This window comes from Limulus polyphemus, unplaced genomic scaffold, assembly GCF_000517525.1.
Source record: "Limulus polyphemus unplaced genomic scaffold, Limulus_polyphemus-2.1.2 Scaffold16, whole genome shotgun sequence".
NCBI lineage: Eukaryota > Metazoa > Arthropoda > Merostomata > Xiphosura > Limulidae > Limulus > Limulus polyphemus.
In genome coordinates this window covers 1871596-1897278 of record NW_013665626.1, presented here as the reverse complement: position 1 = coordinate 1897278, position 25683 = coordinate 1871596, and the positions used below count along the sequence as shown (strand labels likewise).

The 25683-nt window shown below is 31.4% G+C and overlaps 1 protein-coding gene across 1 annotated transcript in view; it reads right to left on the bottom strand.

The window, feature by feature from the left end:
• Window positions 1-4054: 4054 nt before the first annotated feature.
• The window catches only part of LOC106457482 (FH1/FH2 domain-containing protein 3-like), a 115645-nt gene continuing 94016 nt past the window's right edge, over window positions 4055-25683 (bottom strand). The window contains exons 16-24 of the mRNA XM_013916905.2: window positions 23779-23964; window positions 21905-22024; window positions 20492-20653; window positions 17408-17523; window positions 14006-14080; window positions 13559-13751; window positions 12428-12569; window positions 10040-10204; window positions 4055-6087 (exon numbers count right to left, since the gene is read on the bottom strand). Of these exons, the coding sequence (XP_013772359.1) occupies window positions 6020-6087; window positions 10040-10204; window positions 12428-12569; window positions 13559-13751; window positions 14006-14080; window positions 17408-17523; window positions 20492-20653; window positions 21905-22024; window positions 23779-23964 (1227 nt within the window). The 3' untranslated portion in view covers window positions 4055-6019. The remainder of the gene's footprint in view (window positions 6088-10039; window positions 10205-12427; window positions 12570-13558; window positions 13752-14005; window positions 14081-17407; window positions 17524-20491; window positions 20654-21904; window positions 22025-23778; window positions 23965-25683) is intronic.

The following is a 25683-nucleotide window of genomic DNA, read 5'->3' as shown; positions in this document are numbered from 1 at the left end:
ATGTAGATGTGCCACAAACTGAAATACAGTTTCTCCAGTGTCAGGCTTGACTTCTCTGAACTTCCAGTAAAAGCCTTTCTCAGTAAGTTCATAGTGCTTCAGCAATGTCACTTTTAACTTAACATAGTCCATGGCATCTCCTGATGTCATGCCTACATACAATTGTAGGCCTTTTCCTTTGAGAAGGGGCTGAGACAAACTGCCCAGTCGTCTTTGTCTTAGTTCTGACTTTGGGCAAATATTTCATTCTTCTCCATGAAAGCATCCATGTCGTCTTTCTGTTCATCAAATTTGGGAAGCTTGAGTTGGCTGGCCCTGACCCCATTGCCATGCATGTGTCCTCTTTCTGTTGGGTGAGCTTGGGGATCTCACTTTGTGCTCTTATTCTCTCTATTTCCAATCTCTCCTTTTCTTTCTCATTTTGGGCTTGTATTTCATGCTAATATTCTTCTTTCAGTCTTTCTCTTTCTTTCTCTCTTTTCTGCCTCTTCTCTCTCTCTCTAGATCTTCTTGTTGTTTAACAAACTCTCACAGAATGCCATCTTTGAGCCCAAGTTGCTCACCCTTCTCTATCCACTAATCAACGTCAGTCAATATGGTTAGATAGTGTGGTTGTGACTTATACAATATTTTCGCCACCACTACAACAGTCTGTATATAGGCCACTTTGTCATTGTTGTTTACGTCTTCTTGTACTGCCATTTTCCATTAGATCCTAGTTGGCTCATTACTTTCAGGTTTTGTAAAGCTGGATTATTTACAGTAGGTGTATGTGACTTGTTGGTGACAAATTTCAACTATAAACAAACAACAAAAACTCCATGTGTTTTAAAAATAATATATTAAAAACAATCAAACATATATACAAATGTTCATTACACTGTTGGTTTCCACAGTTGTATCTAGCACTTTAAGTAATTGTCTCTTTTTCGTCAAAGTCCACACAGGCTGGTTCAGTTACTTCAGAACATAATTGACAAGATGATATATTCTTCTATATTCTGTTATTACAATACAGTCTGTGTTAATTTCACTTTAAAAATCGCCACTATACACTCTTTATCTCTAAACTTATGATCACAGTCTAAAACTAGGACTCAATAATGATTTTTTCATGCATATTTATATCATGACAGAAGTCAAGAACATTCCATGCAATACTAGATATTTTGATGCAATGATACTCAATTAAGCCAACGAGAAACTCAGAAAGTTCTAGCAACATGACGCCACAATCTCACTATTGTAAACAATCGTTAATTCATAACAATTGAACTACACAGCATATGATTCGTAAATGGTTATGCTTCTAAAAATAACTAAATATGACACCCGCATTATATAAACTATTTAAATCGTTATGCTTGTGTTAAAATTAAACTGAAACAGTTCTGTATATCTAACAAGCACATGTTGCCAGGAGCTGCAGGTGTGAAAAACATGGCCATTACAGCCAAGACTGTGCAAAATCAACTGTTAATATATCAAGAATACAATACCCTATGCCCAGCCAAATTGAAGGAACAACAAAATGCTAATGAAACAGGAATTAGCTGGGCTTATGGGGTAAAATTGAAAATAACTCATCTATCCCAAATGATATAAAAGCTCATTATTTACTAAGACCAATCAATGAGTACATACTTTTATTGATAGGAAGTCTTGTAGGATGTTGATTGACACTAGTTCTACAGTTATAGTAGCTTGACCTAATTTGGTAATGAAAGGTGGGAAATTGCCTTCAAAGATTAAAGAAAAATGGAGTGATATGGTTTGTTTTGAATTTCGTGCAAAGCTACATGAGGGCTATCTGTGTTAGCCATCTCTAATTTAGCAGTGTAAGACTAGAGGGAAGGCAGCTAGTCATCACTACCCACTGCCAACTCTTAGGCTACTCTTTTATCAACGAATAGTGGAATTGACCATCATATTATAATGCCCCCACAGCTGAAATGACACGCATGTTTGGTGGAACAGGGATTCGAACCTGCAACCCGCAGATTGTGAGTTGAGTGCCCCAGCCACCTGGCCTTGCCAGACCTCAGAAGTGATATGAATAGCAAGTACACATAAAGCTCCAACAAGAGGAAATTTAGAAGTTATACTTACTGTATACCTCATGATGTATAAGTAATTGACATCATGAAAGTGTGCATATTGAGAACTGGCTTAATGCAGAGACATGATTGCAAAGTTAGTCTAACTTTAAGTAGCTTCACAGTCTGTGACTAGGAAATTCTTATGCACTACATGAAAATTAATACACCAGAGGGTGAACATCCTGTGACAACAAAACAAGCAGTCATTGTACCACCAAGAAGTGATATATTTATACTAGAAATTATCAAAAAATTTAATTCAGTGATTGAGCTATAATAGAACCAAACACTCCAGAATGTCCTTATGGATTAATGGTTGGTAGAACTCTCATGGATCTGAAGAATAAAGATGTCATCATTAAGGCTTTGAACACAAGAAACCATAAAATTTGAGTCTAATCTGGATGTGGAACTGCACAGGTAGTTCTTCCACATCAAAGAAAATCAGAAGTAGTCACCTTTAAGGGAAGATATAGGAAGTCAAATACATAAAAAACAGCTTACCATCTCACTTATGAAAGGTGTATGATCAAAGCTATTTATGTCTTAAAGCTCATCAGTACCAGAGGTTACATAACTTGCTCATGGAATATCAAGACACCTTCTCCAGTTGATCGCACGACTTAGGAGGAACAAATTAAATATCTCACAAGACTGATATACTGGAGATGCAGCCCCAATACATCAGGTATCCAGACAACTCACACTTGCAAAATAAGCTGATGCTTTCAAAGAGATAGATGCCATAAGAACAAGAAATGATAGAACCAAGTACTTGTCCTTGGGCATCATCTATTGTACAGAAGGTGAATGAAGTCACAAAAAAGGATGCCCACCCACTGCTAAGGATTGACACTACTTTGGATGCTCTATCTAGATCAAAATGGTTTTTATGATTGGATCTTAAGAGTGGATATTGGCAAGTGCAAGTCAATAAAGCAAGTAAAGAGGAAATAGATTGTGGCAATTTGTCATGTTATTATTTGGATTATGCAATTCTCCTATCACATTTCAAGAATTGGTGGTGCGTGCTTTGTCTGAACGATACTGGAACATCATACTCACCTACTTGGACATTATAATTACACATGGAAAGATCTTTGTTAATGTGCATAATGGACAAGAGAAAGTTTTGGACTGGTTGAGGAAAGAGAACTTTAAACCGAATCTCAAAAAGTGTTAATTATTCCATCAACATGCGAGTTTCCTGGGATACATTGTCAGCAAAGAAGAAGTATCTACAGGTCCATCAAATGTTGACTCGTGATTTTATTCACTACAATAAATTGCATAAACTTTCAAGTTTACAAGGAATTCTCTTAGAAATGTCCATTTATTTAAAAGATCAGTGTCACCCATTTTGTTTTATTGAATATGTTGGAATGTTTACAATGTCACAGTTAAAACTGTTACTTTCTTTATTGACCACCAATTCAAATCTTCTATAAAATTACATTAATCATAACTGGATATATATATATATATATATATTCATATTATTGTTGGATTGTTATTCACTGTCATTTTACAAGTGTGCTCTATTACCAATATTGTAAGTTCCATGTCAATAAAAGGGGATAATTCCACCAGTATGAAAGCAAAAATATGATCATGCTTACTCTTACTTGGAACTAATACTAAAAGGGGGTGGTACAAAATATGTTAGATTTGGGTAATTTAGTTAAATTACATTGGAATTGTCATCTTTTTTTTTATGTTATGAGGGAATTCAACCATACAGGAACAAAATTGAAATAGTTTCTTTTATCTATATCTGGGCATGACTTTACTTGCTTTTAGACAACCACAAAATCTAAATCGCCAGAGAACAACCATTTGACCATATCTTTGAAGCATAACAGAGTAGCACAAAACACTAAGCAGTGTGTAGTAAATCGCAATGTCTGTTTGAGAGTGAAGATTTCCTTTTAGAAAAAGAAAAACACAGACAAATATTTCAGCAAAAAACAAACAATATATTTCACATAAGTCAACAACTTCCACTTAGATTCAACCTAAATAACAAAAACAAAGTTTATTATTTACAACATAAAAAACACAGCAACACAGGAAAGCATTTCTCACCTAATTTAATCACATCACTCATGTAATCACAGTAAGACATATAAAGCTGCCCATTCAGTTTTCAAGGATTGAGCTACCACACACAAAATGTAAGCAACAGTGAAAAACAAATAAAACAATTTATTAGCTATTTCTAAGGTAATTCTAATTTGTAATTTCAACTGAAAAGCTCTTTTCCACATGGATTATCTATGTTCCTTATTTATTTGTACAGGTAATAATATAATCATTAATGAACTGAACTGTCAACCACACCATATACTGTCATTTGAGTTTGATATGTACCCACTTCTTCATGTTGGCATTACTGTTTCATTTCTAGAAACATCGTCAATATCAAAGTATTTTCTGTGTAAAGTGTCTACAATAAGTCTTCTAACGTGAAAGGGCAGAAGACATATAAAAAAAGGATACAAGAAGCCATTAGTCCATTTCATTGTTAAGAGATAAATATTTTACATATCAGATATGCTGCCCTATTAAGATAAATTTTCCTCAAGTGAGAAAAATACAAATATATGGCATAAAAGAAAAAAGCTCTAACATATTGAGTATGTCCTCTTACTCAAACTCAAAAATTAAGAAAATTGTGGTATAACACATTAGGAAGGACTGAAAATGTAATATAAATAATTACAAACTGAGAGTGTGAAGTAAATTTAATCCGAATCATCAATTGATGCCCTAACTTAATGCTGAGACACTGCTTCGAGAGCACTATACATGAAGAACACACACTAAGATATACAAAACTAAAAATGCAAACATTGTATCAGTCAATTGAGCTGAAATATTGGAAGGACAATATAATGGGGATGTATGAGACAAGATGAAAAATTAATAGTAATTTCTAATGGGGCAAAATTAACTATGAGTAGTTTTGAAGAAACGTCTTTATATTCTGAATAAGAGAGTGGAAATTGACACTAATTTTATGGATGCTTTAAATCTCAAAGTATGTGTGATCATAGAACCTTTCTATGATTCTGAAAAAGATAAAACCAGTAATGTTTGAGATTCAACATCACTCCTTATTTAACACTGAATACCAGCAAAAAGCAAGAATCTACTGATTTAATGCAACTTAAAAAAAATGGGAAAATTTAGAATTTCATTGTTCATTTTACTAATTTCACTACACATAACAGTTTGATTATTTTGCTGAGTTAAAAGAAACTGATATAAAATACACAGATTGACAAGGGAAGAATATTTTTGTATTAGTTTTGTAACTCTAAAGTAATAGCAAATAACACATCATTTAACACAAAGATAAGCATCCCAAATATAGCATTAAAGTATGGAACTTTTTGTTCCAAGATGACATTTGCAGTAGAAAATTCAAAAATACTCTTGATAATTTATATAATATATTTCATTGATCTTGTACAGCATATAGCTTTTGAATGGCTTCATGCCATATTTCATATTGTTTATTTGTGATAAGTTTTTCAAAATGTACTTACTGTTTCATAAATCTTTAAACTTTTTTGGGAAAAAAATTGATAGGAAATTGCAAAAGTGCGGCATTTCAGGTCTGTACTTCTACAGTCTTCTCAAAGATTATTTTTGTGTATTCAAATTAGTGACTGTTTCATTTCCAAATTTCAGGACCAGCTGAAGACTTTTTAAATAGCAGCAAAAACAGGTACAAATCTCACTTGAATCACATTGTGTAAAAACATAGAAAAGAATGAATTCATCATTGTGAAGATCACTTAATGTTCTCTTCTTGTCGATCTGCATCCATATAAATGTACAGCTTATAAAGATTTTTACAATCTTATCCACTTTGGCAGCAGCTACATCTTGTAAAGAGATGTAATTTTTCATTTTTATGTAGCAACCAACATCCTTCTGTCTTCCTCTGACAAATCTAGTCCACTCTTTAAGGTCCTTCTTACTGCAATGAAAATAAACCAATGTTTTTATTGTAATCCTTAAGCAGATATTATGGTATTTTGTTTAACTGAACAAAAAAATTAGTTTAACACTATACTTCAAGGAGCATTCTGTAGTAGACAAATGGAGCTGATTATCATCCACTATTCCCCTTCATGTAGATTATTTTGTAAGTTACACAAGTAGATATATATAGTAGCAGAAAAAACTTCTGCCATTTTGATGTATTCTACAGTAATACAAGGTATGCTTTAGGTTTAAGTTGGGGCAATAATTAAATAAAAAAAAAAAAGCATATATTGGAAAAGAGTTTCTGAAAGGCTGTTATTTACATCCGTTCTAAATACAATTATTTTTCACTAATTACGCTGGATAACAAAAAATTTGCTAGTGGAGAAAACTCAAGCGATTTGGTATAATTTGATGGTGCTGATTTCAAAATGGTAATCAGGATTTGTCCATCACCTCTAGATTTTGAGTTATTGTAATGTCTCAATATTTTATCAGCACTCTGTGAAATACCATGCAATCAACTCAGTACAACAGATTTATATGTGAAATTAAGTTTACTTGGACAATTTAATGGGTAAAAGGCATACATTTTTCATAACTTCAAACATTGTGTCGTATCAGTGTAAAATTCCAAGTATATTGTTCCTATGTGCTATTTGTTATTGATATACTTGTAACGATTTGCGCCCCTTTTGCTTCATTCCCATGCTCATCTACACCACCCGGGAATATCAGAACCCTCACGTGATCTGTTTGGTAGAACATTTGAGAAGTCCCTCAACTGAACATAAAAGGGTAGCATTCAGATGCCTCTCACCGACTCAATGGTCATTTCACCTCACTCCGAGCACTGTCAAAACAAAATCCAATCTTCTTCCTGGCATCATACCTTTGAAATAGTTGATTTCTGCAAAACTTTGTTTTTAAAATCTTTTAAGTTCTAGTTATGTAAACATAAGTTCCTTTATATTTTTTAGAAAATTATATGAAATACTAGCTGCCTCCAGTTCAAGTAAAATCATAAAATCACTAAGACAGTTTCTGCTGTATTTGTGTAAAATATATTACAGTTTCAAGAAGGAAAAGCATCACATACAAGGTAAAGGTAGCTTACTATCACTATTTTGGGTGTAAAACTAGGAGCCAAGAAAAACATTGGGCTTCACATGTGTCTTGTACAGTTTGCAAATCTGGCTTGACACAGTGGCTGAATGAGAAGGGAGAAAGTATGCCATTTACAGTTCCCATGATATTGTGTGAGCCCAAAGATCATCTAACTGACTGTTATTTTTGCATGACTAATGTTTCTTGATATTTATGCAAAAACTAAACAATACAATAAATATCCAGATATTTGCAGCTGCACTGAAACCAGTACTGCATGGGGATGGTTTTCCAGTGCCACATCAACCAGTGAATTGGGAAACAGAAGAGTTATCTTGAAAAGAAGACAATGAATCATCTTCAGTTTCTTCGTCTAGTAATTCTATTCCTGTGGTACCTCAACATAAACTGCCTCTTCTGATCACACAAGAAGAGCTAGATGATTTGATTCGTCTCTATCAAAGCAGCATGGGAAACTAATTGGCACTCATTTACTGCAATGGAATTTATCAGCTCCAGGAACAAGAGTTTCAATTTAACAAAGTTGCCATCAAAGTCTTGCTTCTCACTACAACATGCACGATACTTTGTGCTTCTGTACAAATGTTGATGCACTAATGGAAGAATTAGGTATTGAACATCATCCTCAAGAATTGTGATTTTTTATTGACTCATCTAAAGTTAGTCTGAAAGCTGTACTTTTGCACAATAGGAACACTAAGCCATCTATCCCTGTTTCTGATGCTGTGAACATGAAATAAACTTATCAAAGCATGCATATTATACATTTTTAACTGCAATTTTCAATTAATAAGTGTTTTCATGATATATATAAGAATATTTTGAATAACTCTATCATAATATAAAAACTAGAGATGATCTGTAATTTTCACCATGATTTTTTGAATCAGCAGCATCAAACAGTTTCATTTTTTCTAGTAGCAGAGAAAAACATTTTTTGTTGCCCACTGTTATTATAAACTGAACTATATGGTCTTTTCAATAACATTCAATTACAAATTCTTCCATTACATTGTGCTAAAAGAGATAATCACAGGCTAAGATAATAACCAATTACTGAGTAGAAACCTGTTTCTTTTATTTACAGATCCTAATATGCTAGCTTGCTATCATACAATATTATGTTAGTGTCATTTTCTGTTTCTTTTATCAATCAGTTATCATACATATGTTTAACCTAGACGATATCAATGGAATGAGTTTGGATTGGGAAAGCATAGGTTGTGAGACAGCTAATTCTACTTTTATTTTGTTATGGTTTCATTTATCATTCCTTCTATCATTTAGTTCGACTATGAATTTGTAGTTGTATTCAAGTGCTAACTCACCTTCTATCTAGTTTGTTTGGTTTGTTATGAACTTTGTGCAAAGCTACACGAGGGCTATCTGTGCTAGCCATCCCTATTTTAGCAGAGTAAGACTAGAGGGAAGGCAGCTAGTAATCACCACCCACCGCCAACTCTTGGGCTACTCTTTTACCAATGAATAGTGGAATTGACCGTCACATTATAATGCCCCCACGGCTGAAAGGGCGAGCATGTTTGGTGTGACGGGAATTTAAACCCGCAGATTGCGAGTCGAGCCCCCTAACCACCTGGCCATGCTGGGCCCCTTCTATCTAGAGAATATTGATTTTGTGTGTGTATATCATTGTATATGTATATTATGAAACTGACACGGGCTCCACCTAGTGGTGATATACAGATATTAATGTTTTGAAAGGTTATTTAGATTTATGGTAACAGCTAGTCACAGGAGATATAAACTCGTGGTCTAACGAATAAATAAAAAGCCTTCCTTGATCTTGAAAACGAGTTAGTTCATGAGATACAGTTAGAATTATTGCTAAATACTGCTCAATATTGTTATTGATCTTATAATGTGGTATAATTTTAGAACATTTTGTTGTTTTGGGAAATAGGTATTTTCTTCTTCTGGCTCTTTTTCCTAATTCCTTTATTTATTGAAATTAATAACATTGAGATTTATGTTGTATTGTTTATTAACGTTTGTACCTAGTCCTCACCAGCATAGATTTACTAACTGTTCTTTGTAAGTGATGAAATTTATAGCTGTTTGAAAGTTTTATTTTGGATTTCTGTTATATCTTTAATAAGTTGTTTTTGTTTGAACACCACTGTGGCAGCATTTTGTTTTAGTCCGTTACCAGGCATGTAGTATCAGTGTCACTATGACAATCAAGCCAAATGTATGCAATCTACAATGTGGCATGATAACATAAGTAAGCAAGTTCTTTTAGGCATATCATGATAAAATATTTACAGTCATACTGTTAAATATACTAAAAAATAAAACAGATAGTTGGAAGGAAAGCTTGCATATGATGGAAGAACAAAACTATAAATGACAACATTATTAGGTAAATAAAACAGATATGTGGAAGTAAAGCTTGCATAAGATGGAAGAACAAAACTATAAATGACAAAATTATTAGGTACATAAAACAGATAGATGGAAGTAAAGCTTGCATAAGATGGAAGAATAAAACTATAAATGACAACATTATTAGTAAAGAAAACAGAAAGATGGAAGTAAAGCTTGCATAAGATGGAAGAACAAAACTATAAATGACAACATTATTAGGCAAATAAAACAGATAGATGGAAGCTTTCATAAGACGGAAGAACAAAACTTTAAATGACAACATTATTGGGCAAATAAAACAGATAGATGGAAGCTTTCATAAGACAGAAGAACAAAACTTTAAATGACAACATTATTAGGTAATTCATATCACTAAAGGCAATACTGACTCACATGAAATTTCCCATTTTCAAAAGACAGAAAAAACTTACAGGATTTCCTGTCCCCATATCTTGCTTTCTTCCTAGCTCGTGGTTCATTACGGGCAGGCTGGGTGGTAGCAGTTTTGACCAGACTTTCAATAATCTCATCATTGGTATCTGTCAAATTTTCATCACATGAGGGAGTGTTATGTCGCCCTAAGCTTCCACCTGTTCCTGACAAGACAGATTAGAGATAAAAATGTACTGATGTAAAATATTTATAATTCATAAATCTCTAGCTTCACCTTGCACAGCATACAGAGAATATCTCATCTGTTAACTGTTGTATTAATTTACATTAGATGTAAATGAATTATTTTAAAATTCATGCATTTTATACTTATTTAAAATTCCTGATACAATACTGTTTTTATTGAAAACTTAAAGGCCTGGCATGGCTAGGTGGTCTGAGCATTTGACTTGCAATCTGAGAGTTAGGTATTCGAAACCCCATCCCACCAAACATGCTTTTCCTTTCAGTTGTGGGGACATTATAATGTGATGGTTACTCCCACTATTTGTTGGTAAAGGAATATCCCAAGAGTTGATGGTGAGTGGTGATGACTAGCTGCCTTCCCTCTAGTCTTTCACTGCTAAATTAGGGACGGCTAGTGCAGATAGCCATCATTGTGCAAAATTCAAAACAAACTAAAAAACTTAAACACCTAGAAAAAAAAAATTCAGAACGTACTGACAAAGGTACAAACAATTACTAAAATGCCTTGCTTCTAATTTTTACTTCTTAGTAAGTTTGTTATTATTATTAGAGGGTTAATGGCTATTAAGTACAATAATGTTTCCTAGCTGTACTGAAGTTTCTTAACCCTAGAATTATTAATGGGTCCTAAAGGCCCTATCACTTTTTGAACTCATTCAGCTATACTATTTATGCATCAAACTGTTTATGGTCTATGACTTTATTGCTTTCATGGTTTCTAATGACACGCGAGTCAAGTATGTAAATTTGTAGCAAAAATAATATCAATAGTGCAATTAATCCCACTAATTGCTGCTGGGAACCCCTTTGTATTTTACCCAGAAAATGATTGATTTTGCACAATTGTCTAGTTAAGTTCTTTACACTGAATGTTATAACTGGCAAGAATACAAAATTATGCAATATGTGAACTCTAACAGTAGTGTTTGTTTGTTTGCTGTTAAGCACAAAGCTACACGTTGGGTTATTTGTTCTGTGCCTACAGAAGGTATCAAAAATCATATTTTTAGCACTGTTCAGTACAAAAACAAGTTGGTAAGTTGAAGGATAATAAATAATAATTATAAAGTACGAAATTTTAGAATAATCATTTGAACCTGCTAAAGCTTTGAAAAGCAGTTATTTTACTGTTGTTCAGCATAAATATTAACGGTTCCTCATTAATAACTACTTAAAATCGGAAATCAATTTAATTATTAAAAGTAGACTAAACTAAAGCAATTTATTTAAAAAAAATATTCCTGCAAATATACAATATATATATATGACTTATAGAAATATTGATAAGAGAAATAGTTTATCCTCTAATTTATTATACTACTTAGTAAGACTGTCATTTTATACAGAAGTTCATCATAAGAAAAACTTACAGACACTATTTAAACCACTAAATTTTTAGTATTTTTGACATCATTTCTTAAACTTTCATTAACTAATGCTGGTTATATTTTTAACATATAATGTTAAGATATAAAGTTATTAGAAAAGCTAATTAAAGATCAAAGATAACTACTTCTAGCTTATTAAGTTTGTAATTTGGAGCTTATTCACTCAGTTAAAGTATAGAGTTATGACAATTTACGTACTATTTTTTATATAGACTTATGAATAGATTTTAACACCAAATTTAAAATTGTATACAAATATAACAAAGAATTTGAACGAAATAAATCTAAAAAGTGAGCTACACTATCCAGTTTGAAAGAAGAATGTAAAAAAGCACTGGTTTATGGATTAATTGATAATTATTGGATAGTCTAATTGTTGTCCATAAACAAAACCTCCCACCTCTACATGTAATCACATGTACTGCACCAGTCTATAATACAATCAACATTAGACTGTAGCTCATACAAAAGCCCTAGTGCAGTAGCAGTATCCCACAGTTGTCAGTTATTTACATCAGTGATCATTTTCACTATCCAAATTCACAGGGAGATTAATTTCCAGCTAACAAGAAGATAGAGCAACATTTTTTTCAAAATGTACAATATGTTCCCCAAAAAATAAATGATTTCATTATGTTTATAAATGATTGATTGCCAACTTGTTATATTAGCATAATGTGCTTCTTTACTCAAGTATTTATTATTACAGTAATCTCAACAAGCAATTTTTGAGTTTTTATAGAACACAGATTTTTATTTTTACTTTATCACATAGAAATATAGTAGACTTACCAGGATTACCTTTCGGTCGTCCCCTAACACTAGGTATTGTTCCCCATTTCTGGAACTTCTGATCTTCGCTGTTAGTGCCATTGCCAAGCAACTGACGGAGTTCTTGATCAGCCTGTTGCTCTTTAGTTTTAAACTTTCCCATCTTCAAATATACAATGAATTGTATAAATTTTTTTTTTTTTACAGGAATATGCAGATGTTCATATACATTTATAGTACAGCTAATAATTCAACTTTAAAATAGCAGTAGTTAATGTAAAGAACAAAAACAGACAAAGAATTAAATGACAAAGAAATTTTATCAAAAACTATCTTCAGATATGATAAAGAGAGTTTTCTGAATCTAATTTTTTTGTACAGAGTGATTAATAAACCATAATTTTCACAACAAAGCTATTTCAATCTCGTGAGAAGGTTAATTCCTTTGGACAGTCCCCGGTGGCTTAGCAGTAAGCTTCAAGATTTATAACCAAAAATGCAGGGTTCACACCCTGCAGTAGACAGAACACAAATAGTCCAATATGCAACTTTACACAAACAATTATTTTTTCACACAAAACTTAAAAAAATTAAGTAACCATTTTATATCTAACTGTGGGAAATAATTAAATTGCTATTAAAAACAAATAATTCAATATAATAGTGAAAACAGTATGAGCTACTTGATGTTTAAGTAGTGTTTATTTAAAACAACTTATTTCACTAAAATGCTTGGGTAACAAAAATAAAAGACAATATCCTGGGAACATAATTTATAATCATTATGAACAATGTCTCTCAATAAACACAAACATCAATAAAACAAATGAAATACTATTTTCTTGTTGTTCAATAATCTTTTCATATTAGTCAATGTCCTTTTTCTGTTGTCAATAATATTTTCATACCAAGCGATTAAGAGGTCTATCTACAGTATCTAAATAAGAATGAAATGTCTAAAGAATAACCAAATGTCCAAGGTCTATTGATGTTTGCCTGGTCATGACAAATGTGCCAATAATATGAAATTCTAGTGATTCTGCAGCAAAGCAATAATAAATCAACGATATCAGTCATAAATCATATCTTACAAAGAAGTTCTCAAAAAAGAAAAGTTAGTTCAAATAAATACAAAAGTAAAGGAATACTGACATCTGTGATCATCTTGCCACGTGTCTTGTTTCTCTCTCTGTGATTGACTTTCTTCTCAATCTGCTGTAAAACTCTTTCTCTTGTCGTTCTGTACTCCAGGGCAAATTCACTAATAATCTTACACACATCTTGAACTTTAGTATCCTGTACGACATGTATAGGGCATCCTAGGTATATCATCAAGCGATGAAACCTGAAACATCAAACAATTACAACTTCTGTATATATCATAATTTCCAATTTGTCAAAATAAAAAGAATATACATTAAGCCAAACATTAAACATGAAAATCAATATATCTTCCTTCTTTGTAGAAACGGATGTGATAACAATCAACAGTTAACTGACGAGTAGTGACTTTGACACAAGTTCAATTTAAAAAATATATAATTTACCTAATGTTAAAGATAGTACAAATTGCTTCTTAAAATAAAAAATAATAATTACCTATTCATAACTCTCCTCTGAATGATACCAAGAATTGTAATTCTTTCTGCACAGTCTGTCAAAAACTCTGACATTCTAGAAAAAAAAAATTGTAGGCATTAAAAAAAATGGTTTAAGATATTGAAAGGAAAATATTCTGAAGCATTAATATGCTGTATTTAAAATATAAATATTTTATAGCAGTTCTCATAACAGCTCCTGTGGTATTTTCATGTAAAACAGAGCCAACAAGAAAGTATAAAATACTATTATCAACCAAACATAGACAGCAAATGAAAGATGCAGAAACCTGCATAAAACAAAAAATAAAAATCTTTATTATAACACTGGATTACTACTCCTGTAACCAGCCAGTTTCACTACTGTCTATAACTACCTGGCTGCTGAGACAAGAAGAGAAAGCACATCTTCACATTGTCAAAAAATATGAAAGATTGTATGTCTATACCATATTTTTAACTCACACAAAATTCCAGTGCAGTAGCAGTATCCCACAGTCATCAGTTATTTACATCAGTGATCATTTTCATTTTCCTAATTCACAGGGAGATTAATTTCCAGCTGACACAAACTTCCATATGTGGTGATGTTATCTTTTTGTTCAGCTTTGGTTTTAAATTTCGAGTTAAGAGTGTTTCCTTTTTTCTTTAATGTTCATTCATCTGTTGCTCAGTCTATTAGTTTGAAGTGTTCATTGTTAGGCCTAAATTTTAATGATCAAAGATAACATTTTCCTTCCTGAAAATGTATTTCAGATACGTACTCATCTCTACACAGAACAAATAACAACTTATGCTCCCACCCCTACATGTAATAACGTGTACTGCACCATTCTATAATGCAATCAGTATTAGACTTTTGCTCTTCATCAATACGAGTAATACATCCTATGAGTGCAGTACTCTTTGGAGTGCTCTGTGTATACCAAAAGTTCATTCTTGACGAGATAATTGTATGTGGGAAGGAAGGGAAAGTGGTTTTGTAAAAAGGTAAATACCATCTAAATACATTTTCAGGTAAGGAAAATGTTAACTTCAGATGTGCTACTCACCTCTCCACAGAAAATACAGTTAGAAGCTTACACTTAGAAAATTATGGAGGGACCAGTGTAGATAAAGTAATGAAAGAGCATGAGCTCCTTTCGAAAAATAAAATGACAGAAAGGAAAAACTCAAGGAGAGTGTCATCCTATAGGGGGGAGGACCTAGTGGGAGTATTTATTCCTCGGTGGAAGGCTGCATTCTTCTCAAACAGGAAATACTCTATGCCCAATACAAGTGATAATGTAGAAAGGTACTGTTCAACAGAACCTCCTGTATATGTCAGGGAGGAAGAGAGACTCTAATGATCTGCCAAAATCTACTAAAGGGGACATAAAAGAACATTTCCAGGAAAAGAAGGGATATGATAGAGAATCCTCAAAAAGAGACAGAACCTCATCCATAGAAAGAAAAAAAGGCATGAAACCAGAAGCTCCATATATCAGATATTTAAAGGAGAAGGCTAAGCTTACCTAGCAATTGAGGTGATAGAGACTCAAGGCCATCTTGTATCTTAGGATTTAAAAGAGTTGACAACATTGAAGCATCACGAACTTGCCTTAACAGTATATATATATACATTTCCGTTATTATTTCAGACCTTTGCAACTGAAAGCCAAGTAACTGATCTAACACCAACAAGATCTATAATTAAGGCATCTGTTCAACACAGGGCTAAGGAAAATACTTGTGTGTGTGTGTGTGTGTGAATAGTTTTAAGAATGAAAAAAAGAAATATTTATTTTCAGAGATGGAGTCAAACCCACTGAAGTTGGATTTTCAATCAATGAGGAAAAAGACTGAGTCAAAATGCTGCATTTGCTAGTAACACAGACCCAAAAATCTAAAAAGGCTTTAATATAAGGATGTAAGTGATTTTTGCATGATTTGAAAGCAAGACAAGAATCAGATACCTGTGCTCAATATGAAGGCTTAGAAAATGTTATCAAGACAAATGAAGATGGATAAATTACTCTGAAAGACATATCCTAATCCCTGAACTGACAGAAAAAATTGCTATTCATTTTTAACAGCATTAAAAACTTTGCTGCTCTTGCTGAATCAGAGGAGCTTCCAACATCTTTACAAACAGAGAGAGGCTTCAATTCCCAGAAGTTTGCTTGTTCTGTAGAAAAAATTCCCACAAGACAGACATGACTTTTATGAGGGTTACAACATACAAGTTTTTTGATACACCCAACAAATAGTTTGTTTGCATGCATGTACTTTTGAAGGTGAAACACTTTTTAAGTGGAATGTTTTGGAAGACTCAGAGTCAGGGAAGTCTGGTGAAGAAGAATGCAGATGCCCACTTAAGCTTGTGTTACCTAATTTAAAGCTGTGTGCAATTTTAATATATATTCTATTGGATTATTACAGTAAGCTAGTTAAAGTTGTGAAAAGATGACATTTTATTTAAGAATTAAAGAAGACTAAATGAATACATCAATGCAAAGCCCCAGTAAGGTATTATGCATGCAGACTAATTCAAACTGTTCTTCACCCTCTAGCCACGAGATCTTAATCATTAGAATTTTTTTGTATCTCTATATTTTCTTTTTATTTCAAGTTCCAAGTTGTTAAATATTATCAGTTTTACTATGCTTTTAAAATGCTATCACTTTATTTATATGGTTATTATTATGTCAAACAACAGATGACATTGATGTTTATAGTTAGTATTTGAGGTGGTAGCATATAATAACAATACAGTAATTCTGCTTATCCACAGGAGCTTTAGTCATTTTGAAAATATTACCAATTAATTGTTTATTCATTTCCTTTAATAAAAACAAAGTACTTATTTTTAGTCATTAAATTTTAGAAATATGTAATATTATGCGTAGGTTTCCTTTAACAAGCGTTTGGTTTCGTTTTTTCACACAGTAAGCAGGAAATATGGACAATTATAAAGGATCTGTATAAAATTCTATATCTCCTACTTTTTATACATTAATGTACATTTATTGTGAATATAAGTAATGGAGATGAAGATGGTATCTAGTCTTGTGAAGTTAATTGTGACACATACACAATGATGAATATAAAATCATGGCATAAAATACTGTTATGTTAAATTATTTTAAATAGTCACAACTTTTAAACTCCTTAAATACAGCTCATATCAAATTGACTGCAAGATTATATTTAGAAATAGAATAAATACAACTTTTTTTTGTTACATTTGTTGTTGTTTTTTACACTAGATATTGAAAAATCAGTTTAAATGTTGTCTCTCCTGAAAGTTTAATCAATTATTAGTTCAGTATTATTGTAGATTTTCAATAGCTAAACTGATTTCATTACAACAGAACTGTGCAATTACCTACTTTTCTTTATGGGAAAAAAGAAGAAAACTCACTTGTCTCTCATTGGTGTAGAGCCATCATGTTTGGCAACAGCTTTTAAATGATCCCAAGATGCCTTGCCTTCAGACTCTAATTTTTTAAGATTTCTTGCTACATCACTGTAATCAACCTAAAATATACATAAATATGTGTTTAAAAAATACTTTTTTACCAGTAACTAATCTGATGAAACACAATTATAAATGATTGTGCGACCAGTACCAGATGCTTCAGAAGTCATATGAGGCATATAAAAATTTAAAATAATGTGTTCAATCGATATGAAAATATTATAACAATTGCCTCTTACTAGACAAGACAACACTGTCATTTTTAGCCCTTATAAGAGGAACTATATTCTAAAGGTAATTCAAGATTTCATATTTTCATATCATAAAATTATGATTTTGTGGTGCAAAGTCATTGCAAGGTTTTGTTTGCTTACATTTTCTGTTAACTTTTATCACATCTATCATTTAGCTGCTTTGTTTAGACAATACTTTTGTCTGTCCATGATTTGAATCTGTGCTGGGCATATACAGAAAGTCAATATATAATTATTATTACTTATATCTCAGACTAGACCTAGACTAACATAAGTAGCAATAAAACAATGCAAGTGTTCTAATGCCAAGTAGAAGGTCTAGATATAGGTTATGGTCTGTCTAGAAGACCTAAGCTGTATAATACTTTATGTTTAGATAATATATCAATAATGAACCAAAAATGACTTGATTCTAAGAATACACGTATCTCTCATATCAGAGTTGTGACAAATAATAGCATAGACATTTTTACACTACATAGGTTATCATTAAATGTTGTTTGGTTACATCTAATGGGAAAACCAGCTTTATTATACTCATTACAAAATTCTAATTAAGTTGTAAGATTTCAAGCAATAAAATGCAATTTGTAAAGCTATTGTGTAATCATATACAGATATTATTATATCATCAATTTATATGAGTAAACAAAATCCAAAATTTAGTAAGAACTAAACAAAAAATTGTTCATTGAAAATTGTCCTTCAATCATACTAGGTCCTTTACCTGTACAGAAACATAATGATAACGAATATGAACCTTGTATTTTATGATGTATACTTAGAAATTTACTGTCTGGAAATTGCACAATGCTACAAAAGATCTATCTGCATTAGCCATTCCTAATTTTCAAGTGATAAACTAGAGAGAAGGAAACTTGTCAAAACCACCAACTCTTAGGATACTCCTGTCAGACTAAATAGTGGGATTTGACCATTACTCTTATAATTCATCCAAAGTGCAAACCTCAGTTTTTTGTTTTATTGCAGTAATAGGGTACAAACCACAGAACCTCAGCTTCACAGTCTGGCATGCTAAACACTAGATCATGCTCAGCCTGTAATTAGAAATATCTAATCAGTGCATCAAGGTGTATAGTTACCATGGATGCACGTTTTTCTTCTTTTTTGCATGTATCTAAAAAATCCTATCACCTATGCTTAACCCCCCTCTCTGTCAGGTTTTTTTTTAATGGACTCAAAAAAAAAAGAAAAAAGAGAGGTTTTATTATTTTGCTTTTTGATAACTTATTGTAATTGCATGATAATTTTAGTCCAACAATTAAAAATACAGTGAGAAATAGTTTACCAAATTAATTCAAACAAATACTTTTTGAAACATGGAGTTATTTTGGGCAAATTATGGAAGGGATTAAATACCTTGAGAAACAAGGCAAACTGTTTAATGTTTAAAAGAACATACTAAAACTGTAAGTCTATATAAAAAACACACACTCTAATACTCTTAGAGCAGTGCTTGAAGTGGGATGAGATGAAGCGGGATGCCATCTCAGTTCTTTTCAGATGGGCCTAAAACCATCCTGCTACCTTTTAGTAAACTGTAAGCTTCTCAGAAAGAAAAGGTTCAATAGACGATGAAATAAATATTTATGGCTATAGGAAATGGAGAGAGAAACTATATTTTTTCTTAATATGTTGTGTAAAAACGATGCAGGAATAAGACAAAGTTGTACATGGATGAAGGATGGAGTGAATGAACGCTCTCTCTATGGTTTCAGTCAGTGTGACTGAGTTTGCAACCACAAAGAAACCATCAGAGTTTCCATATTATAATTTGTAACAGTATCCATCTGTCTATACTTTGTCTTATTACCTTTTGAACCATGTCTAACTAATAATCCCACCACACAAGTTGTAAATCATTCGGCGAAGGTGCAGCTCAAGTTACCGTATTGAATTATATAGTGCACGAGCTGCTTAAAAGTATACTTCGTAAAGATTTTTTTTTCATTATCTTAGATTGTTTGAATGGATTAATGTAAGTTAACTGTTCTTCATATTTCTTTACCAATAATTATATATAAACATTGTAAGTAGCATACAATTATTATAAAAGTACCATTTGTTTTTACATTCTCATGTTATCTAAATAAATATTTGGAAGGTTTCTGTCATATATTACTTGCCTATAGAACAATATCTGTTTTGGTGCCATTTTCTCTTCTTGTTACAATACATTTTAACTTCATATCATGCATTGTAAAGAAAGATGAAAACTGACAATGTTCAAAAAACAAAATATGTTAGCTCTCATTGTGTCACTTAAAAGTAAAAAAAAGGTGTTACAAGGGATGCAAAATTTTACATGACTTACTTAGTAAGATAAGCATATTTAAATATATACATAAATATATACATAATTGATAATAGGAAAAAAAACGTTTTGTCTTTTATTTTTTCCCACCATACAAACATATTTATATCTACCTTGCAGACCAAAAATTAAACTACATAAATGATCAACAACATTCAGGGTAATAAATCAGCAATTTAAATTATAGTTAAACATAAAATAAATTTCATATATGAAATGCTCTAGTAGTTAGTTGTATAGATATAACAGTGAAATTCACCACAAGGTTTATTTATACTGCTTAAGGAATAAACTAAAAGCATAACCCTATAGCTGATTAGCAAAATGTAGAAAAAACATGGTCGAAATATGTTTTACTATACAAAAATCTTTTTTCTGAATTTTAAGAAAAATGAAAAACTGTAACAATTTTCAAACAAAATAAAATTTGAAAGTTACCTTTGATGTCCTAGAAACTGAACCCATTTCAGAATAGAGGTCAGTTGACTTAGGATACTTTTCCATAACCATGTGACACAGGTGATGTAGTAGAGATTGTTTATGCACAGTGTCTTTGACTTCTGGAATTTTAGCTAAATAATCAACTTGGAAACCTTTTACCTTGAAAAAGATAGAGTGTTTATTTAACCTCTAAAGATATATTTTAACATTTGATTATTCAAGAGGATATATTCTTTTAGAGAAATTGATTTACATTATGAAAGATAAAAAATATATAGTTATTATTAAAAATAACTCTAAATAAATATCTAAATATACATAATTATTTATTTGTCAAAAGTTCTTGTTTTTTAAAGTATTTATTACTTCTTAGTCCATAAATTAAAGGAATTTAGTTGCATTTTTTCAAAAAACATGTGGTAAGTATTCATATTAAAAATAAGATAAGTGATTTTGAATAGATGCATGCACGTACACAAGGGGGGGTGGCCAAACCCATTATTTCTACATGGTCTACATTCTTCTGATAAAGCATTAGTATTTGTTTCTTGAAATAGTCAAATGCAATGACTTCTGTTGACACTTTGTATTTGGAAGCCCAAAGCTGTACTGCTATTGTTCAGTTTTGTATGCCAAATTCTTTACAGTAGGTGTCTGTGATTTGTTGGCAATAAATTTCAACAATAAACAAACAGCAGCACAGTCCATGTCTTTTAAAATAATATATTAAAACAAGTCAAAGATATATACAAATGTTCTTTACATTGTTTGTTATCACAGTTGTATCCAGATCTTTAAATATTTGTCTCTTTATCATCAAAGTCCACACAGACTGGTTCAATTACTTTAGAACACAACTGACAAGATGCATGCATGTACACAGTGGGAGTTCAGTTTTGTTATATAAAAAAATTATGCTTATATAGTTATAACACAGCCGCTTATGGTGTTTAACATTTTATACATACTCAACATTCTTCTGATGAAGCATTAGCATGTTTTGGCTTGAAATAGTCATATGCCCCCCAGACCCCATAGCATTAGCATGCTTTGCATGTTGATTGTGCTTTGCACAATAATGTTGGTTTTTGATCTCCCAAATTAGAGACCCCCTTTTAAACATCCTGCATACAGGCCTGAAATCATTATCTTTCTTCAATTTTCAAGAAATAGAAAGTAGTTACTAAATAAAAAAAACAAAAAAACTTGCACATGGTTATCAAATCAGTGTTACTCTTACAACAAAGAATTCATCTTTAATCTTAATTGACTTAAACAGCTACTTTTAAATAAAAAAGCACTAGAATTTGGAATAAAGATTCTGCAAAAGATAAATTAGTAGCAAGTACAACCATTTTCAAAATTTTTTACAACAAATATCAAATATTAATGAATAGAATTAATTCTTACTTCAACACCATTAAGAAAGTTTCCAATGGAAAGGAGTGTTGATAATATTATTCTAAATGTTTGGTTAGTTTCTATCTCCACTACTGCCTGCTTCAAGTCCATTAGTGGTTCTGCAACTTCCTGTTGAAAATAAGAGTTTCAAAATGTAAAGTTTGACTTTTTTCTTTGCAATAAATGCTTTAACACAGAAGACTGTGTGTATAATATGAAATATTTCTTCTTGTTATTTTTCTCTCTTAACTTCATCTGAGAACAAATTTATCTTGAAATTTAAATTATCTTGTATTGAAAAATTGAGTGAAGTGTACATAGACTGTTATGGAAGTTATTTTAAAGTATGAAATTCACAAGGTAAACAAACGTATGACTGTTGGTCTAAGCATTATTATCTAATAAACTATTTTATGATAATTTATTTACATTTCATCTTTCTTTGAAACTGGATTTAGGCTTGAACTTCAAGTAAATAAAGATGTAGCACATTAGTTTAGTTATCTACAGTCCTCAGTATTGAAAGTAGATCAGGAATATTGTTTAATTTTTTTCTAAGTGATGACCTTCTCAGTTTATTGAACTTAATGTAAAGAATTGGAAGACTAGAAACTGGGGTACTGTGGACCACTATATGAATCCAATGGTTAGCATGTTTACTCTTTTGAGTAGGAAGTTATATAATAGTTAAGTCCAGCATATTGAGTTTATGTACCAGGTAGTTCATGAGTGAACTCAAAATCATGACTTACGTTTAAACCCATAATTTCCAATAAAATTTAATAACTTTTCTACTTAACATGTGATAAGAAAAAACTGGCTTGTGAAAAACATAACCATGTTTATGACCTCTGACTAAGAAGTTTTATAGGACTGAATAATAGAAAACTTTGAACAGGAATGTTTGATAAATGATGATGAAATCTGAATCCAGGTAGTGCTTTGTTTTTAGTGAAAGAGCTTTTTGTCTAAAGTGAGATCTGTGAATAAATTTGTTTGGCTGAATCAAAAAACCTTCATAATTATATATAATAATATCATGAACATACCTACCAGCATAATTATATATATAATAATATCATGAGCATACCTACCAGCATAATTATATATAATAATAATATCATGAACATACCTACCAGCATAATTGTACATAATAATATCATGAACATACCTACCAGCATAATTATATATAATAATATCATGAATATACCTACCAGCATAATTATATATAATATCATGAATATACCTACCAGCATAATTATATATAATATCATGAATATACCAACAAGCATAATTATATATAATAATATCATGAATATACCTACCATCATAATTATATATAATAATATCATGAATATACCTACCAGCATAATTATATATAATAATATCATGAATATACCAACCAGCATAATTATATATAATAATATCATGAATATACCTACCAGCATCACTGATATGCAAAGCTTTATTATGGTCTTTCTTACTAAGATTTGTTATGTATGAAAATTCAAGTTTGAATAAATATAATTTTGCAGCTTTTTGGTTAATGTTACTTCCCATTGGAATTCATAGTATTTGTCGGATAATACATTGAACAAGTTGCATAAATGTGTCGTAGAGTACAAAAAATACATGCCTTTTGTTTGATCATTTTTGTGAGTAATATTGTCATAGAAACATTTATATTTATGACAGAGATCAAACAACATTACTCACTGGATTCTTGTTAATGAACAACTGAATCTCCTTCTAGTTGTTAACAAAAAGGTTACTGACAAAACCATTTAAATTTGCTCTATAGTATAATAAGTAATATTCAAGCTTTTATAAACGTTTCTGTTTAAAGAACTTTTCTCAGGATAGGTAAATAAAATGTTATTTACCCTTTCTGCAGTATCATAATCAAGCCTAAAAGCCCATAACCTAAGTCTTGCTTCTAATTCACTAATAGAAGAAAGAGTAAGAAGAAACTGCTCAGCACTTCCAAGTGGAACATCTGGGTTATTCATTTGTGCTTCTACTATTTTATTTTTCTCATCTTCTGTTGGCATCATTGTTGAAAGGATTTTCTGTAAAATAAACATAAAAATATCATCTGTCCACAATCAAACTAACAACAATATAAAATAAAATAATATGTTAATCAGTAAATAAAGTTCAAAGTATCACATAATACATTATTGTGTATTCCACTTACAATGTCTGAAACAAAAATACATCTCTTCTCTAAAAATGTTTTATACAGCTTTTATAGTTATGTTTCTGAAAACTAAACTTCATCACTGCAAAACTAAATAGCAGTTCCATTTCTTCAAAACTGATCATGACAGATACTAAAATATTTCTATCAATGTGAATAAAACAAAAAAATAAAATTACCATCTATCATTATAATGCCAAAAACAACAATTTTGTTTAACTAACCAGCAAATTTTTAAAACGTTGGTGAAACAATACTGAATACATAAATTGAACACAATTAAAAAATTATTACTTACATTAAAATTTATAAATTTCCATGGTTTCATAAAGGTACATGAATCTTATATATTAATCCTACATATGACCAGCATAATTATATATAATAACATCATGAATATACCTACCAGCATTTTGCTAATAAATAAATATTTTTAAAAAATGCCAAGAATTTCTTTATTCATTTTTATCATTTAATTATATTAGATCCAATAGTTGAAATTCAGCTTACAGATATAGGTAAGTTACAATATAAATCAGGCTAAATACATATTATTATTAACGTTACATATATTGTTCTAAAAATTATTAAGTTCTATATAATTAAAGATAAACTTTATTACTTTAGTGTGAAGACAATATAGTGATAAAAAATAATATAAATGGTTCTTAAACGTTAGGCTTAACAGTAACAGTGTTAACAATAGGTTACTGGTATATGGTATTGAGTATTTATTTTCAGGCTATAAGTATAAATACAATGGTTAAGATTACTTTTTAAGCACTTACAGTTAGTTAGGTGCAATGAGTGGGTTTGATATGGGAACTCAGAATTGGAATGCACTTTTAAGGAAGCTAGTAATGATTATATGCAATTTTTATGTAGAGTTTGTAGGTTGGAGGAGAAGTTAGAGCCAATCACGATTAAAGTAGAGGCAATAGATAAAGAGAAGTGTAGATTGTGGGAAATGGCAACAGGACTTCAGGAGGAGCTTAAGCTTTTACATGCAAGGGATACATCAGCTAACAATGACTTTCAGGAAGTTAGAAAGAGTACTATTAGAGTAAAAAAGTAGTGAATTTAGTTATAATGAGCCTATTTTGTTGAACAACATATTTCAGCCCTTGGCTTTTGCAGACAAGGAACTATTGGAGAGAGAAGGAAAACAAAAAGGTCAGAGAAGGTCTGTTTTGTTTGTTTGAAGTTAAGCATAAAGCTACACAATAGGCTATCTGTGCTCTGCCCACCACGGGTATCAAAATCTGGTTTCTAGCATTGGAAGTCCGCAGACATGCTGCTGTGCTACTGGGGGGATGGTCAGAGAAGGATGTGAATGGATGATAAGGAGGTTATAGTTGATTCCTTGACAAGGCATGTGGATAGGATAGTCTATGAGGTAAATAGGTAGAAAAGAATCAGATTATGTTACCCAGGGGCACAGATAGAAGATATAACTGATAGAGCAGGATATATAATAAAGGGAGCTAGCAGAGATGCAGTTTTTGTGGTACATGTAGGAGCTAATACCGTAGGAAAAGGTAGATCAGGGGAGCTAATTAATAAGTACAAGGGGTTGATAAAGGCATTA